This window comes from Scyliorhinus torazame, chromosome 5 (genome assembly GCF_047496885.1).
Source record: "Scyliorhinus torazame isolate Kashiwa2021f chromosome 5, sScyTor2.1, whole genome shotgun sequence".
Lineage (NCBI taxonomy): Eukaryota > Metazoa > Chordata > Chondrichthyes > Carcharhiniformes > Scyliorhinidae > Scyliorhinus > Scyliorhinus torazame.
Window position 1 is genome coordinate 327,237,800 of NC_092711.1, and position 18,976 is coordinate 327,256,775.

General features: G+C 50.4%; 1 protein-coding gene across 1 annotated transcript in view; it reads left to right on the forward strand.

Moving 5' to 3' along the window:
• adgrg4a (adhesion G protein-coupled receptor G4a) overlaps positions 1-18,976 on the forward strand; it is a 721,014-nt gene that overhangs the window by 34,014 nt on the left and 668,024 nt on the right. Inside the window, exons 7-8 of the mRNA XM_072501541.1 lie at positions 4,914-4,959; positions 13,686-13,789. Coding sequence (XP_072357642.1) covers positions 4,914-4,959; positions 13,686-13,789 — 150 coding nt within the window. The remainder of the gene's footprint in view (positions 1-4,913; positions 4,960-13,685; positions 13,790-18,976) is intronic.

Consider the following 18,976-nt stretch of genomic DNA (forward strand, 5'->3'; position numbering starts at 1 on the left):
GTTGCAGGGTTCTTCGGAGGTTAATTTCATTTCCTGGTTCAATTTGAGGCATTGTGCTGTCATTCCAGAATGAGCCCCAATTATCCAGAAATCTGAAACCCTCCCTCCTGCACCATCCCTGTAGCCACGTGTTCAACTCCTCTCTCTCCCTATTCCTCGTCTCGCTATCACGTGGCACGGGTAACAACCCAGAGATAATAACTCTGTTTGTCCTACATCTAAGTTTCCACCCTCGCTCCCTGAATTCCTGCCTTACATCCCTATCCCTTTTCCTACCTATGTCGTTAGTACCTATGTGGACCACGACTTGGGGTTGCTCCCCCTCCCCCTTAAGGATCCCCAAAACACGATCTGAGACATCACGCACCCTGGCACCTGGGAGGCAACACACCAACTGCGAGTCTCTCTCGTTCCCACAGAATCTGCATCCACCAATTCCTTCCCTTTGGTGAATACCGATGCAAAGTATTCATTTAGTACCTCACCCATTTCCTCTGGCTCCACACATAGATTCCCTTGCCTATCCTTCAGTTGGCCAACCCTTTCCCTGGCTACCCTGTTGCTTTTTATGTACGTGTAAAAAGCCTTGGGATTTTCCTTAACCCTATTTGCCAATTACTTTTCATGACCCTTTTGGCTCTCCTGACTCCTTGCTTAAGTTCCTTCCTTAGCTATGAGGAGCGGTTGAATAAACTCGGTTTGTTCTCACTGGAATGACGGAGGTTGAGGGGCGATAGTAAAAGTTTCTTTAAATACATTAAAAACAAACGGGAGGCAAAAGTTGACATTGGGCCGCTCCAAAATGACACTGGTAATTTTGTGATGGGAGACAAGGAAATAGCTGAGGAACTGAATAAGTACTTTGCGTCAGTCTTCACAGTAGAAGACATGAGTAATATCCCAACAAATCCGGAGAGTCAGGGGCAGAGTTGAATATGGTAGCCATCACAAAGGAGAAAGTGCGAGAGAAACTAAGAGGTCTAAAAATTGATACATCTCCAGGCCCAGATGGGCTACATCCTAGAGTTCGAAAGGAGACAAGTTAAATTGGCAAGTTATGTTGCAGCTGTATAGAACCTTAGTTAGGCCACACTTGGAGTATAGTGTTCAATTCTGGTCGCCACACTACCAGAAGGATGTGGAGGCTTTAGAGAGGGTGCAGAAGAGATTTACCAGAATGTTGCCTGGTATGGAGGGCATAAGCTATGAGGAGCGATTGAATAAACTCGGTTTGTTCTCACTGGAACGAAGGAGGTTGAGGGGCGACCTGATAGAGGTATACAAAATTATGAGGGGCATAGACAGAGTGGATAGTCAGAGGCTTTTCCCCAGGGTAGAGGGGTCAATTACTAGGGGGCATAGGTTTAAGGTGAAAGGGGCAAAGTTTAGAGTAGATGTACGAGGCAAGTTTTTTACGCAGAGGGTAGTGGGTGCCTGGAACTCACTACCGGAGGAGGTAGTGGAAGCAGGGACGATAGGGACATTTAAGGGGCATCTTGACAAATATATGAATAGGATGGGAATAGAAGGATACGGACCCAGGAAGTGTAGAAGATTGTAGTTTAGTCGGGCAGTATGGTCGGCACGGGCTTGGAGGGCCGAAGGGCCTGTTCCTGTGCTGTACATTTCTTTGTTCTTTGTTCTTTGTTTGAGACAGCTGAAGAAATAGTGGAGGCGTTAGTTATGATCTTTCAAAAGTCACTGGAGTCAGGGAAAGTCCCAGAGGATTGGAAAATCGCTGTTGTAACCCCCCTGTTCAAGAAGGGAACAAGGAAAAAGATGGAAAATTATAGGCCAATTAGCCTAACCTCGGTTGTTGGCAAGATTCTAGAATCCATTGTTAAGGATGAGATTTCTAAATTCTTGGAAGTGTAGGGTCGGATTAGGACAAGTCAGCATGGATTTAGTAAGGGGAGGTCGTGCCTGACAAACCTGTTAGAGTTCTTTGAAGAGATAACAAATAGGTTAGACCAAGGAGAGCCAATGGATGTTATCTATCTTGACTTCCAAAAGGCCTTTGATAAGGTGCCTCACGGGAGACTGCTGAGTAAAATAAGGGCCCATGGTAATCGAGGCAAGGTACTAACATGGATTGACGATTGGCTGTCAGGCAGAAGGCAGAGAGTTGGGATAAAAGGTTCTTTTTTGGAAAGGCAACCGGTGACGAGTGGTGTCCCGCAGGGTTCAGTGTTGGGGCCACAGCTGTTCTCTTTATATATTAATGATCTAGATGACAGGACTGGGGGCATTCTGGCTGAGTTTGCCGATGATACAAAGATAGGTGGAGGGGCAGGTAGTATGGAGGAGGTGGGGAGGCTGCAGAAAGATTTAGACAGTTTAGGAGAGTGGTCCAAGAAATGGCTGATGAAATTCAACGTGGGCAAATGCGAGGTCTTGCACTTTGGAAAATAGAATAGAGGCATGGACTATTTTCTAAACGGTGACAAAATTCATAATGCTGAAGTGCAAAGGGACTTGGGAGTCCTAGTCCAGGATTCTCTAAAGGTAAACTTGCAGGTTGAGTCCGTAATTAAGAAAGCAAATGCAATGTTGTCATTTATCTCAAGAGGCTTGGAATATAAAAGCAGGGATGTACTTCTGAAGCTTTATAAAGCATTAGTTAGGCCCCATTTAGAATACTGTGAGCAGTTTTGGGCCCCACACCTCAGGAAGGACATACTGGCACTGGAGCGGGTCCAGCGGAGATTCACACGGATGATCCCAGGAATGGTAGGCCTAACATACGATGAACGTCTGAGGATCCTGGGATTATATTCATTGGAGTTTAAGAGGTTGAGGGGAGATATAATAGAAACTTACAAGATAATGAATGGCTTAGATAGGGTGGACGTAGGGAAGTTGTTTCCATTAGCAGGGGAGACTAGGACACGGGGGCACAGCCTTAGAATAAAAGGGAGTCACTTTAGAACAGAGATGAGGAGAAATTTCTTCAGCCAGAGAGTGGTGGGTCTGTGGAATTCATTGCCACAGAGGGCGGTGGAGGCCGGGACGTTGAGTGTCTTTAAGACAGAAGTTGATAAATTCTTGATTTCTCGAGGAATTACGGGCTATGGAGAGAGAGCGGGTAAATGGAGTTGAAATCAGCCATGATTGAATGGTGGAGTGGACTCGATGGGCCGAATGGCCTTACTTCCGCTCCTATGTCTTATGGTCTTATGGACCTGATCGAGGTCTACAAACTTATGAGGGGCATAGACAGTGTGGATAGTCAGAGGCTTTTCCCCAGGGTAGAGGAATCAATTACTAGGGGGCATAGGTTTAAGGTGCGAGGGGCAAGGTTTAGCGTAGATGTACGAGGCAAGTTTTTTACGCAGAGGGTAGTGGGTGCCTGGAACTCGCTACCGGAGGAGGTGGTGGAAGCAGGGACGATAGTGACATTTCAGGGGCATCTTGACAAATACATGAATAGGATGGGAATAGAGGGATACGGACCCAGGAAGTGAAGAAGATTGTAGTTTAGTCGGGCAGCATGGTCGGCACGGGCTTGGAGGGCCGAAGGGCCTGTTCCTGTGCTGTACATTTCTTTGTTCTTTGTTTATTCCAGGTGAAGGAAGGTTGTTTTACGGCTTTAAAAGATTTTTTCTTTGATTTGGGACGTTTCCCCTTTAAATGGGCGTGGTCCGGGGCCCTGATGTCATGACGCATGTGACGTAGCGTGTAGGAAGCGATTGCGCTTGCGCAGATCGCTGTTCCTTTACCGAAGGCCGTTTTCGTGATTGCGCATGCGCAAGCGGACTTTCCCCTTCTGCGCGCTTCTCGTGCAACTGCGCAAGTGCAGTCCCTTTAGAAAGATGGCCGCCGACCAAAATCGTTCTCTGCTCTGGGATCTCGGCCTCGAGGCGAGTGCTGGCGCTTCTCTTACCTTTTCTTGCTGGTTGGAGTGTGTTTTCCTCACAGTATTTGCCGAATTTGTCCAGGACTGCCTGGAAGTCGCTCCTGTTTTGCCCCTTGGAGAACTTGAATTTTTAAAAGATTTCTTCTGCGATGGTGAGGAGAAGCTCTGTCTTTTCAGCATCGGCCACGTCTTCTAGTTCGGCTGCTACCAGGAAGATTTCAAACATTTGCCGGAATGTCTGCCAGTTTTCGTGGAGGTATGGCTATCTGGAAACAGTTCAGTCCTGGTACCATGATTTGTTATGTTGTAGGTGTAACATAAGCGGCCTCCTTGTGGTGCACTTGACAAAGGAAGGTTCAGACATGGCGATAACTTCAACACGTTTATTAAACTATTTACACTTCAATTACTCGGGTTCGACACTACCGCTAATCCTACTATAGCTACCCAGACTGACTAACCAGTTGCTGCAATCCACGTGGTGGGAGTGATATTGAATCAACCCTGTGTCTATCCTCACTGACTGTCTCCACTGGAAAGAGGCAGATCATGTGTGTGGTGTCCTTTATATATGGGTTGGTGTAATGCCCCCCTGTGGTCTTGTCACCTCCTTGTGTATCGTTAATGTCCATTGGTCGTATCCTATCTAACTGATCTATTGGTTGAGTGTGTGTGTGTGATGTCACTGGTGCTCCCTCTAGTGTCTAACTAGCCTACATGTATTTACATTGATGCACATCACCACAATATTGTTTTAAGAAGCCCTCCTGGATGCTCCTTACAAACTCTGCCCCGTCCAAGCCCCTGGCACTAAGTGAGTCCCAGTCAATATTGGGAAAGTTAAAGTCTCCCATCACCACAACCCTGTTGCATTTACTCCTTTCCAAAATCTGTCTACCTATCTGCTCCTCTATCTCCCGCTGGCTGTTGGCTGGATTAAAATATATTTGATATAGAATTGATGCAAGTAGAGAGTTCAGTGCTGTGTCTAAGTGGGGTCTTGTCCCTGGGCAGTGTTTTGTTAGCCGTGGACTAATGCCTGTGTTTTTCTTGGCAGAGCAATGAATCTGTGACCTGTGTGTTCTGGGATTTTCAACAACACCGTGAGTTCTGCCTTTTACATCACGTGATTATTACACTTCCCTCTCAAAGTACTTCATTTCTTTGCCCTGTTGGTGTTTGTGTATAGTACAGTTCTATTCACACAGACTGACTCTGTGGAAGGGGACTGTGCTGTGATTGTATTACTGGATAAATAATCCACACAACCGGAATTGAAATCCCACCAGCGATACAAATTGGAAATCCAGTGTTCAATGCAAACATCTGAACAAGGAGCAGGAGGTCCCCGGACCTGCTCTGACATTCGGTAAAGTCATAGCTATCTGATTGTTATTTCAATCCCAGATTCCTGCCTACCCCCTATAACCTGTCACCACCCCCCGCCCCCCTCTGCCGCCCCCGCTCCCCCCTGCCCCCTTGCTGATCAAGAATCTCCCTCACACTGCTTTGAAAATATTCCAAGGCTCTGCTCGCACTGCCTTTCGAGAAAGAAAGTTCCAGAGACTCGCGACACTCTGAGAGGAAGAAAATTCTCCCCATCTCTGTCTTAAATGGATGACCCCTTATTTATAAACAGTGACCCCTGGTTCTAGATTCTCCGACAAGAGGAAACACCCTGTCCACACCCACCCTGTCCACACCCACCCTGTCCACACCCACCCTGTCCACACCCACCCTGTCCACACCCACCCTGTCCACACCACCCTGTCCACACCCCTCAGGGTATTAAAGGTTTTGCTCAAGTCGCCTCTCACTCTGCTAAACTCCAGCAGACACAAACTCAACGTCTCCAACCTTCCCTCAAAAAGCAACCCGCCCATCCCTGCAATTAGTCGAGTAAACCTTCCCTGTAATATTTCTAATGCTTTTACATATTTCCTTAAATAAGCAGACCAATATTGTGTACAATATTGCAGATGTCTCCCCAATGCCCTGTACAACTGAAGCATAACCTCCCTACTTTTATATTCCATTCCCCTCACAATAAACAGACACCCAGATCCGTCTGTACCTCACAGCCCGGCAGTCTCTCCCCATTTACATAATAAGCTTATTTATTTTTCCTGACAAAATGCACAATTTCACTTTCCCCATGTTATCCTCCATTTGCCAGATTTCTGCCCATTCACTGAACCCAAATTAACTTTCCTAAAGTGTAAAAAGTTAATCCCCCGCACTGATCCCCTTGGCACACCACCCGTCACATTCTGCCAACCAGATAATGACCCATTTTTGCCAACTCTGCCTCCTGTTTGCCAACCTCCCCTCCAAACTAATATGTAACCCTCACAGCATAATCTTTTATCAATAGCCTTTCATGTGGCACCTTATCAAATGCCTTCTGGAAATCTAAGTACAGCACATCCACCAATTCCCCTTTAAACTAAACCAGTCGAGTTGGTAAAAGTGACTGACGTTTCTCCAGAAAAGCTTCACCAAGAGGGAAACACGTCAGAAATCAATATCTCCGAATGTATTTCCCATGAGTGATCCGGACAAGTGACAAAATGATCCAGGTAAAGATGCTGAAGTAATGGACAGTGCGGGATCAGGAAAAGGACCTGAAACCTTTCAAGCTAAAAGTACAACACAGCACAATCCCGGTTAGGTTAGGTGGATTGGCCATGATCAATTGCCCCTTAGTGTCCAGGGATGTGTAGGTGAGGCTAACGGGTTATTGGGCTTGGGTGGGGTGCTCTTTCAGAGGGGCAATGCAGACTCGTTGGGCTGTAGGGATTCTGTGAATGTAGGATCCACAGCACAGCAAATAAAATATCTGTTCCCAGTAATATAATATAAAAACCCATCAGGTTCACTAATGTCTTTGAGGAAAGGAAATCTGCCGTCCTTACCCGGCCTGGCCTACATGTGACTCCAGACCCACAGCAACGTGATTGGCCCTCCACTGCCTCTGAAATGGCCGGGCGAGACGCTCTGTTGATGGGTAATTAGGGCTGGGTAATCAATACTGAACCAGCCAGCGGGGGAAATGAGCAAGTTAAACAAAGCCGGATTCACAAACTGCAGCTCAGGCTCCTCCATGTTCATCGTTCCGAGGGGTTATTTAGTGACCACATTGTGACAGGATTGAGGTTGAAGAGTCAGTTGGACTGATATTTGTGAGCAGGTTAGCGCTCTGTCACTCTGCTGGCTGAGGGAGGTCAGTCGAGTGTTTCACCAAGCAGCTTAGAAGATCGAGAGGTGGTCTTATTGAAACTGAAGATCCTGAGGGGGTAAATGTTGAAAGGGTGACCCTCCCTGTAGGAGACACTGGAACTGGGGACAGTTTAAAAATAAGGCATCTCCCATTTAAGATGCAATTGAGGTGAACTTTTATCTACGAGAATTCCAACCTCTCTTGGGGACTGAGGATTGTACTATAAGCAAACTCTCCTGTCATAATATACACCAGTATATCATGGTGCAGACACACACACTGATGGACACACAGTGGGACCAATCAACACACACAACACCGCAGCCAATCACCAGTTAGAGCACACGCACTATAAAGACAGGAGGCATCAGAGTTCCCGCTCATTCGGGATGCAGCCTCTCAGAAGGACAGAGCTTACAGCTTACAGCACAGATCTTCACCATGTGCTGAGTGCATGGACTGGTTCGGACAGGCATTGGTCTGTAGTTTAATCTAACATCGTGTTACCCCACAGTGAAAGTATGTTCAACAGTTTCTAACTTAATAAAATAGTGTTGTACTATTTTAAGTGTTGGTGGCCTGTATGTGTTCCACGGATCCAGAGCACCCAACACATCCTGATACCAGGAGTTGAGGGATATTAGAACTTCTCAGACCTACCTGCAAGTGATCTGCCTTCCACCAGCATTCCGTCATCCTGCAAAATGGACAGCGTCCGCCCGCCGCCGCTCCGCATCACCGGTAACCTAGGGGCCAACTGAAGATATTCAAACAACGTTTCCACCTCTACCCGGAGGCCACAGACCGGGAAGATGCCTCGGACACCAGGAAGATCGCTCCCTTCCTATCCACGGCCGGGGACCATGCCATCCACATTTTCAACTCTCTCACCTTTGCAGATGATGAAGATAAATCAAAATTCAAGACGGTCCTCCTCAAGTTTGACACTCACTGCAGCGTAGAGGTGAATGAAAGTTTTGAGCGCTATGTATTCCAACAGCGTTTGCAGGGTAAGGATGAACCTTTCCAGTCCTTTCTCACCCACCTCCGCATCCTTGTGCAGTCATGTAATTATGGGCCCACCTCTGACTCCATGATACGCGACCAGATCGTTTTCGGTGTTCAGTCGGACCCCCTACGCCAGCAGCTCCTCAAGGTAAAGCAGCTCACCCTAGCGACCGCCATCGAGACCTGCATGCTACACGAACACGCCACTAGTCGGTATTCCCACATCCAAGCGGCTGAAACGGCGCGACAAGGTCCCCACAAGGCGGAACGGGTCCAAGCAATCGAGCAACACCAGGGCCTCGGTCTGGATGAGGGCGGCAATTTCGCGCGCTTTTCGCGGACTCCCGCGCTTGTGTGCACCGAACGAGGGGACGGCGACGTCGACGAACGTAATGCGCAGGCGCGCACCACGTACGACCGCACCACGCACGCGCGGTGGCGCAGCGAACGTGCTGACGTCACGACGTGCGGCAACTGTGGCTCCGCCCATTTAAAACGGCAATGCCCTGCCAAATCCCGACAATGCCTGAGACGTGGCAAGCTTGGCCACTATACTTCCTTCTGCCGAGCAGCTCAGCCTGCCAACTCTCGTCGCTCCAGCCAGCCTCGCAGTAATGTCCGGGCCATTCAACCCACGGTCACCGAGTCCGATGCGGATCTACTACCCGATATTGACACCGAGGACCCGAAGGCGCCTTTTTGAGTCGGTATCATTACAAAAACAGGGTGTCCCCAAAGCAAAGAATCCAGCCTCTGTCGGTAAACAGCATCAATCCAGACGATGAGTGGTGTGCCACCCTGACGGTCATCCGGTCCCAAATACGATTCCGCCTGGACGCTGGTGCCTCCGTCAATCTCATTGCACGGTCCGATCTCCAAAGCCTTCGTGTCAAACCAGCCATCCTCCCATCAGCCTGCCAGCTATTAGATTATAATGGCAATGCCATTGCTGCCAGCGGCTCGTGCCAACTTGAAGTGACGCACAGGTCACGCAAAGCCATCCTTCCCTTTGAAATCGTGGGCTCCTCGAAAGCCTCCCTGCTTGGCGCGCAGGCATGCAAGCTGTTGAACCTAGTTCAGAGAGTTCACTCTCTCTCTCCTGCTGACGCCTCTGCCTTTCAGGACACTGACTTCAGGGCACAGCTCGACGCCATTATCAACCAGCACCACAACGTCTTCGAGGGCAGGGGCAAGCTCCCGTACACCTACAACATTTTATTGAAACCGAATGCCACGCCTGTGGTGCATGCACCTCGCAGGGTCCCAGCACCCCTTAAGGACCGCCTCAAGCAGCAGCTGCAGGACCTCCAGGACCAAGGAGTGATCTCCAGAGTCACGGAACCGACCGACTGGGTCAGTTCCATGGTATGTGTAAAAAAGCCTTCCGGCGAATTGAGAATTTGCATTGATCCCAAGGATCTAAATCGCAATATTATGAGGGAGCATTATCCAATTCCCAAGTGCGAAGAGCTCACATGTGAGATGGCTCGCGCCAAGCTCTTCACCAAACTCGACGCCTCAAAAGGATTCTGGCAAATCCAGCTCGATAAATCCAGCAGGAAACTTTGCACATTTAATACCCCCTTTGGCAGATATTGTTACAACAGGATGCCGTTCGGGATCATGGGCGAAATTATACCCCAACGGCGCGATGTCCGCCGACTGGCGCCAAAAACGGCGCCAATCAGACGGGCATCGCGCTGGCCCAAAGGTGCGGAATGCTCCGCATCTTTGGGGGCCGAGCCCCAACATTGAGGGGCTAGGCCGACGCCGGAGGAATTTCCGCCCCGCCAGCTGGCGGAAATGGCGTTTGGTGCCCCGCCAGCTGACGCGGAAATGCGGCGCATGCGCGGGAGCGTCAGCGGCCGCTGTCAGTTTCCCACGCATGCGCAGTGGGGAGAGTCTCTACCGCCTCCGCCATGGTGGAGGCCGTGGCGGAGGCGGAAGAGAAAGAGTGCCCCCACGGCACAGGCCCGCCCGCGGATCGGTGGGCCCCGATCGCGGGCCAGGCCACCGTGGGGGCACCCCCCGGGGTCAGATCGCCCCGCGCCCCCCCCCCCCCTAGGACCCCGGAACCCGCCCACGCCGCCTGGTCCCGCCGGTAAATACCAGCTTTGATTTACGCCGGCGGGACAGGCAATTCCTGGGCGGGACTTCGGCCCATCCGGGCCGGAGAATTGAGCGGGGGGCCCCGCCAACCGGCGCGGCCCGATTCCGCCCCCGCCCAATCTCCGGTACCGGAGACTTCGGTGTGGGCGGGGGCGGGATTCACGGCGGCCAACGGCCATTCTCCGACCCGGCGGGGGGTCGGAGAATGACGCCCCAAATCTGCATCAGAAGTGTTCCATAGGATTATGGAACAAACGATGGAAGGCATTGAAGGTGTTCGTGTCTATGTCGACGACATAATCATTTGGTCCACCACCCCGCAGGAGCATGTTAGTCGCCTCAAGCGCGTATTCAGACGTATACATGAGCACGGCCTCCGCCTCAACAGGACCAAATGCTCTTTTGGTCAGACGGAACTCAAGTTCCTCGGGGACCACATCTCCCAATTGGGAGTGCGGCCGGATGTGGACAAGGTAGCTGCCATCACAGCTATGAAAACACCAGAGGACAAAAAGGCGGTCCTCCGATTTCTGGGTATGGTCAATTTTTTCAGGAAATTTATCCCTAACCTCGCCTCCCATACCACGGCTTTCAGGAACCTGGTCAGGAAGACGACAGACTTCCAATGGCTCCCTGCCCACGAGCGCGAATGGAGAGAACTCAGAACAAAACTGACCACGGCCCCGGTCTTAGCTTTCTTTGATCCAGCAAAGGAGACCAAATTTCGACCGATGCCAGCCAATCCGGCATTGGGGCGGTGCTCCTTCAACGTGATGAGGCCTCATCATGGGCCCCCGTTGCATATGCGTCACGTGCGATGACCCCCACGGAGCAGCGCTACGCGCAGATAGAAAAGGAGTGCCTGGGCCTTCTGACCGGTGTGGTTAAGTTTCACGATTATGTCTACGGACTTCCTCAATTCACCGTCGAGACCGACCATCGCCCGCTGGTCAATATAATACAGAAAGACTTGAACCACATGACGCCTCGCCTCCAGCGTATTCTTCTCAAGCTCCGGCGATACGACTTCCAGCTGGTATACACCCCAGGCAAAGACGTCATCATTGCTGACGCTCTCTCCAGGGCAGTCAACACTCCATGTGACCCAGCGGGATTTGTCTGCCAGGTTGACGCCCATGTGGCATTCGCGGCCTCCAATCTACCTGCCTCGGATGAACGCCTCGTCCAAATTCGCCGCGAGACGGCGGCTGACCCTTTGCTACAGCGCGTCATGCGCCACCTAACGGACGGGTGGCTCAAGGGCCAATGCCCTCAGTTCTATAACATCAGAGATGATCTGGCGGTAGTAGACGGGATTCTTCTGAAACTGGACCGCATTGTCATCCCGCATAGCATGCGCCAACTTGTCCTGGAACAACTACACGAGGGCCACCTTGGCGTGGAAAAGTGCCGCCAACGGGCCCGAGAGGCAGTGTACTGGCCCGGCATTAATGACGACATCGCCAACACAGTGCTCAACTGCCCCACTTGTCAGCGCTTCCAGCCGGCCCAACCACGTGAGACCCTGCAGCCCCATGAGTTGGTCACGTCACCTTGGACCAAGGTGGGCATCGACCTGTTCCACGCGCTGGGTAGAGACTATGTCCTGATCGTGGATTACTTTTCGAATTACCCGGAGGTGATACGGTTGCACGACATCACCTCGCCTGCAGTCATTCGTGCATGTAAGGAAACCTTTGCTCGACACGGCATCCCGCTCACGGTTATGTCAGACAATGGCCCCTGCTTCACCAGCCAGGAATGGTCCAACTTTGCCAGGCGGGACAATTTTGCCCACGTGACATCCAGTCCCCTGTACCCCCAATCCAACGGCAAAGCGGAGAAGGGAGTACATATCGTCAAACGGCTCCTATGCAAGGCTGCCGATGCTGGGTCCGATTTCTACCTCGCCTTGCTGGCCTATCGCTCCGCCCCGCTGTCCACTGGCCTGTCACCAGCCTAATTACGCATGAATCGCACCCTGAGGACGACGGTGCCGTCCATCCATGTCCCAGACCTCGACCACGTTCCGGTCCTTCGCCGGATGCAGCTGTCTCGTGCACAGCACAAGGCTGCTCATGACTCCCGTGCAGCTGATCTCCCGGCTCGGGCTCCAGATGACAACGTCCGCATCCATCTCCCGGATGGGGGCTGGTCTGCGACCGCTTTCGTCCTTCGGCAGGTGGCCCCCCGCTTGTTCCTGGTTCGTCTACCGGATGGCTCCATTCTGCGCCGCAATCGACGCGCCCTTCGTCTCGTTCCACGTTCACTACGTGATCCTCCACTGTCGCCTCGCCCTCCTGCTGACCCTGCCACGGACTATGCAGAGCTCCCTGTCACTCTGCATCCCCCAGACTCTGACGCAGTCCAGCCCGCTCCTGAACCGGCGGCTCCCGACCCACCCTTGAGGCGGTCAACCAGAATTTGTCGCCCACCTCAGAGACTAAATTTCTGAACTTTGCGGACTTATCGACTTTCTGAATGGTTTCGTTGCTTTGTTTGATCGTTTCCCTGGTTTGTATATAGTGTTCATCGCGTTACTCTTGTTGCATACTGCTTCTCTGCACCAGGCACCTTCCCATGTAAATAGCTTTGTTCTCATGTACATAGTCCTGTAAATGTCTTCGCACACCACACGTAGTTAGGAACATTATCACCATACACTATTTATTGCCACAAACATACATTCTTTTATAAAAGGGGGATGTCATAATATACACCAGTATATCATGGTGCAGACACACACACTGATGGACACACAGTGGGACCAACCAACACACACAACACCGCAGCCAATCACCAGTTAGAGCACACTCACTATAAAGACAGGGGGCATCAGAGTTCCCGCTCATTCGGGATGCAGCCTCCTACAAGGACAGAGCTTACAGCTTACAGCACAGATCCTCACCATGTGCTGAGTGCATAGACTGGTTCGGACAGGCATAGGTCTTTAGTTTAATCTAACATCGTGTTAACCCACAGTGAAAGTATGTTCAACAGTTTCTAACTCAATAAAATAGTGTTGCACTATTTAAAGTGTTGGTGGCCTGTATGTGTTCCACGGATCCAGAGCACCCAACACATCATCTCCCATTCAGCAAATCAGACCTTTCCTCTGCCATTGATACAGATCATTCCTGACTTACCTTCTCTCCATTAACCCATCTCGCTCTGTGACCCAGAGAGAAACACTTTTCTCTTTCCAACCCATTCAAATCCTTCAAACATCTTAAACACCTCACTAAAATCACCCCTCAATCTCTCTGCTCCATCGAATAAAAGCCTAATCCATGGAATGTGTCCTGAGAATTGAATCCATTCAACCCCTGTATCGTTTGGGGTAACCTTGACTCAACCCCCTCCAAAACAAGCTGGCCTCACAGTGACTTGAAGCCCGTTACTCCGGATCGAGACCGAGTGCAGAGGCCGATCAATGGGAGCATCGCTCGGAATTGAGATTACTGATCGGACAGACATGAATTTCCTATTCAGGTGGAGCAGGAGGCTGGAACACATCTGGATGTGAAGTAATTGTCAGCAACCGGAAATACACAACCTGCAGCTGTAACCACCTGACACACTTTGGCATTTTAATGGTAAGCGATATATCTGTTTAAAGATAGAATGAACCTGTTGACGTAGTAACCGAGTGTGTCTCTATGGGGGTGATGTAGTAACCGAGTGTGTCTCTATGGGAGTGATGTAGTAACCGAGTGTGTCTCTATGGGGGTGATGTAGTAACCGAGTGTGTCTCTATGGGAGTGATGTAGTAACCGAGTGTGTCTCTATGGGGGTGATGTAGTAACCGAGTGTGTCTCTATGGGGGTGATGTAGTAACCGAGTGTGTCTCTATGGGGGTGATGTAGTAACCGAGTGTGTCGCTATGGGGGTGATGTAGTAACCGAGTGTGTCTCTATGGGGGTGATGTAGTAACCGAGTGTGTCGCTATGGGGGTGATGTAGTAACCGAGTGTGTCTCTATGGGGGTGATGTAGTAACCGAGTGTGTCTCTATGGGGGTGATGTAGTAACCGAGTGTGTCGCTATGGGGGTGATGTAGTAACCGTGTGTGTCTCTATGGGGGTGATGTAGTAACCGAGTGTGTCGCTATGGGGGTGATGTAGTAACCGAGTGTGTCTCTATGAGGGTGATGTAGTAACCGAGTGTGTCTCTATGAGTGTGATGTAGTAACCGAGTGTATCGCTATGGGGGTGATGTAGTAACCGAGTGTGTCTCTATGAGGGTGATGTAGTAACCGAGTGTGTCTCTATGAGGGTGATGTAGTAACCGAGTGTGTCTCTATAAGGGTGATGTAGTAACCGAGTGTGTCGCTATGGGGGTGATGTAGTAACCGTGTGTGTCTCTATGGGGGTGATGTAGTAACCGAGTGTGTCGCTATGGGGGTGATGTAGTAACCGAGTGTGTCTCTATGAGGGTGATGTAGTAACCGAGTGTGTCTCTATGGTGGTGATGTAGTAACCGAGTGTGTCTCTATGGGGGTGATGTAGTAACCGAGTGTGTTGCTGTGAGGGTGATGTAGTAACCGAGTGTGTCTCTATGGGGGTGATGTAGTAACCGAGTGTGTCTCTATGAGGGTGATGTAGTAACCGAGTGTGTTGCTGTGAGGGTGATGTAGTAACCGAGTGTGAAGCTATGGGGGTGATGTAGTAACCGAGTGTGTCGCTATGGGGTGATGTAGTAACCGAGTGTGACGCTATGGGGGTGATGTAGTAACCGTGTGTGTCGCTATGGGGGTGATGTAGTAACCGAGTGTGTTGCTGTGAGGGTGATGTAGTAACCGAGTGTGTCGCTATGGGGGTGATGTAGTAACCAAGTGTGTCGCTATGAGGGTGATGTAGTAACCGAGTGTGTCGCTATGAGGGTGATGTAGTAACTGAGTGTGTCTCTGTGAGGGTGATGTAGTAACCGAGTGTGTCGCTATGAGGGTGATGTAGTAACCGAGTGTGTCGCTATGGGGGTGATGTAGTAACCGAGTGTGTCTCTATGAGGGTGATGTAGTAACCGAGTGTGTCTCTATGAGGGTGATGTAGTAACCGAGTGTGTCGCTATGAGGGTGATGTAGTAACCGAGTGTGTCGCTATGGGGGTGATGTAGTAACCGAGTGTGTCTCTATGGGGGTGATGTAGTAACCGAGTGTGTCGCTATGGGGGTGATGTAGTAACCGAGTGTGTCGCTATGGGGGTGATGTAGTAACCGAGTGTGTTGCTGTGAGGGTGATGTAGTAACCGAGTGTGTCTCTATGGGGGTGATGTAGTAACCGAGTGTGTCTCTATGAGGGTGATGTAGTAACCGAGTGTGTCGCTATGGGGGTGATGTAGTAACCGAGTGTGTCGCTATGGGGGTGATGTAGTAACCGAGTGTGTTGCTGTGAGGGTGATGTAGTAACCGAGTGTGTCTCTATGGGGGTGATGTAGTAACCGAGTGTGTCTCTATGAGGGTGATGTAGTAACCGAGTGTGACGCTATGGGGGTGATGTAGTAACCGAGTGTGTCTCTATGGGGGTGATGTAGTAACCGAGTGTGTCGCTATGGGGGTGATGTAGTAACCGAGTGTGTCGCTATGGGGGTGATGTAGTAACCGAGTGTGTCTCCATTGGGGTGATGTAGTAACCGAGTGTGTCTCTATGGGGGTGATGTAGTAACCGAGTGTGTCGCTATGGGGGTGATGTAGTAACCATAATAACTACCCTGTTACTTTCGCTCTTATCCAGGATCATCCTCGCCATCCTTTCCTCTACATCCCTAGAACTATTTGGAGGCCTATAGAAGACTCCCAACAGTGTGACCTCTCCTTTCATGTTTCTAACCTCAGCCCATACTACCTCGGAAGATGAGTCCCCATCTAGCATCCTCTCCGCCACCGTAATACTGCTCTTGACTAGCAGCGCCACACCTCCCCCTCTTTTGCCTCCTTCTCTGAGCTTACTAAAACACCTAAACCCCGGAACCTGCAACATCCATTCCTGTCCCTGCTCTATCCATGTCTCCGAAATGGCAACAACATCGAAGTCCCAGGTACCAGCCCATGCTGCCAGTTACCCTACTTTATTTCGTATACTCCTGGCATTGAAGTAGACACACTTCAAACCACCTACCTGAATACTGGCCCCCTCCTGCGACGTCAAATCTGTGCTCCTGACCTCTATACTCTCATTAACCTTACCCTAAAACTACAATCCAGGTTCCCATGCCCCAGCTGCATTAGTTTAAACATCACCCCATTGAGACAAACTCGGTTACTACATCACCCGCATAAAGACACACTCGGTTACTACATCACCCGCATAGAGACACACTCGGTTACTACATCACCCGCATTGAGACACACTCGGTTACTACATCACCCCCATAGAGACACACTCGGTTACTACATCACCCGCATAGAGACACACTCGGTTACTACATCACCCGCATTGAGACACACTCGGTTACTACATCACCCCCATAGAGACACACTCGGTTACTACATCACTCCCATAGCGACACACTCGGTTACTACATCACCCGCATTGAGACACACTCGGTTACTACATCACCCCCATAGAGACACACTCGGTTACTACATCACCCGCATAGAGACACACTCGGTTACTACATCACCCGCATAGAGACACACTCGGTTACTACATCACCCGCATTGAGACACACTCGGTTACTACATCACCCCCATAGAGACACACTCGGTTACTACATCACCCGCATAGAGACACACTCGGTTACTACATCACCCGCATAGAGACACACTCGGTTACTACATCACCCGCATTGAGACACACTCGGTTACTACATCACCCCCATAGCGACACACTCGGTTACTACATCACCCCCATAGAGACACACTCGGTTACTACATCACCCTCATAGAGACACACTCGGTTACTTCATCACCCCCATAGCGACACACTCGGTTACTACATCACCCTCATAGAGACACACTCGGTTACTACATCACCCCCATAGAGACACACTCGGTTACTACATCACCCCCATACAGACACACTCGGATACTACATCACTCCCATAACGACACACTCGGTTACTACATCACCCCCATAGAGACACACTCGGTTACTACATCACCCTCATAGCGACACACTCGGTTACTACATCACCCCCATAGCGACACACTCGGTTACTACATCACCCCCATAGCGACACACTCGGTTACTACATCACCCTCATAGCGACACACTCGGTTACTACATCACCCCCACAGAGACACACTCGGTTACTACATCACCCCCACAGAGACACACTCGGTTACTACATCACCCCCATAGCGACACACTCGGTTACTACATCACCCCCATAGCGACACACTCGGTTACTACATCACCCCCATAGCGACACACTCGGTTACTACATCACCCCCATAGGGACACACTCGGTTACTACATCACCCCCATAGCGACACACTCAGTTACTACAACACACTCATAGCGACACACTCGGTTACTCCCTCACACTCATAGAGACACACTCGGTTTCTGCATCACCTATAGCGACACACTCGGTTACTACATCACCCCATAGAGACACACTCGGTTACTACATCACCCCCATAGAGACACACTCGGTTACTACATCACCCCCATAGAGACACACTCGGTTACTACATCATCCCCAAACAGACACACCTGCTTACTACATCACCCCCATAGCGACACACTCGGTTACTACATCACCCCCAAACAGACACACTCGATTACTACATCACCCCCATAGCGACACACTCGGTTACTACATCACCCCCATAGCGACACACTCGGTTACTAAATCACCCTCATAGAGATACACTCGGTTACTACATCACCCCCATAGAGACACACTCGGTTACTACATCACCCCCAAACAGACACACCCGATTACTACATCACCCCCATAGCGACACACTCGGTTACTACATCACCCCCAAACAGACACACTCGATTACTACATCACCCCCATAGCGACACACTCGGTTACTACATCACCCCCATCGCGACACACTCGATTACTACATCACCCTCATAGAGACACACTCGGTTACTACATCACCCTCATAGAGACACACTCGGTTACTACTTCACCCACATAGCGACACACTCGGTTACTACATCACCCTCATAGCGACACACTCGGTTACTACATCACCCCCATAGCGACACACTCAGTTACTACATCACCCCCAAACAGACACACTCGATTACTACATCACCCTCACAGCAACACACTCGGTTACTACATCACCCCCATAGAGACACACTCGGTTACAACATCACCCCCATAGAGACACACTCGGTTGCTACATCACCCCCATGGAGACACACTCGTTTTCTACATCACCCCCATAGAGACACACTCGGTTACTACATCACCCCCATAGCGACACACTCAGTTACTACATCACCCCCAAACAGACACACTCGATTACTACATCACCCTCACAGCAACACACTCGGTTACTACATCACCCCCATAGAGACACACTCGGTTACAACATCACCCCCATAGAGACACACTCGGTTGCTACATCACCCCCATGGAGACACACTCGTTTTCTACATCACCCCCATAGAGACACACTCGGTTACTACATCACCCCCATAGCGACACACTTGGTTAGTACATCACCCTCATAGAGACACACTTGGTTACTACATCACCCTCATAGAGACTCACTCGGTTACTACTTCACACCCATAGCGACACACTCGGTTACTACATCACCCTCATAGCGACACACTCGGTTACTACATCACCCCCATAGCGACACACTCAGTTAC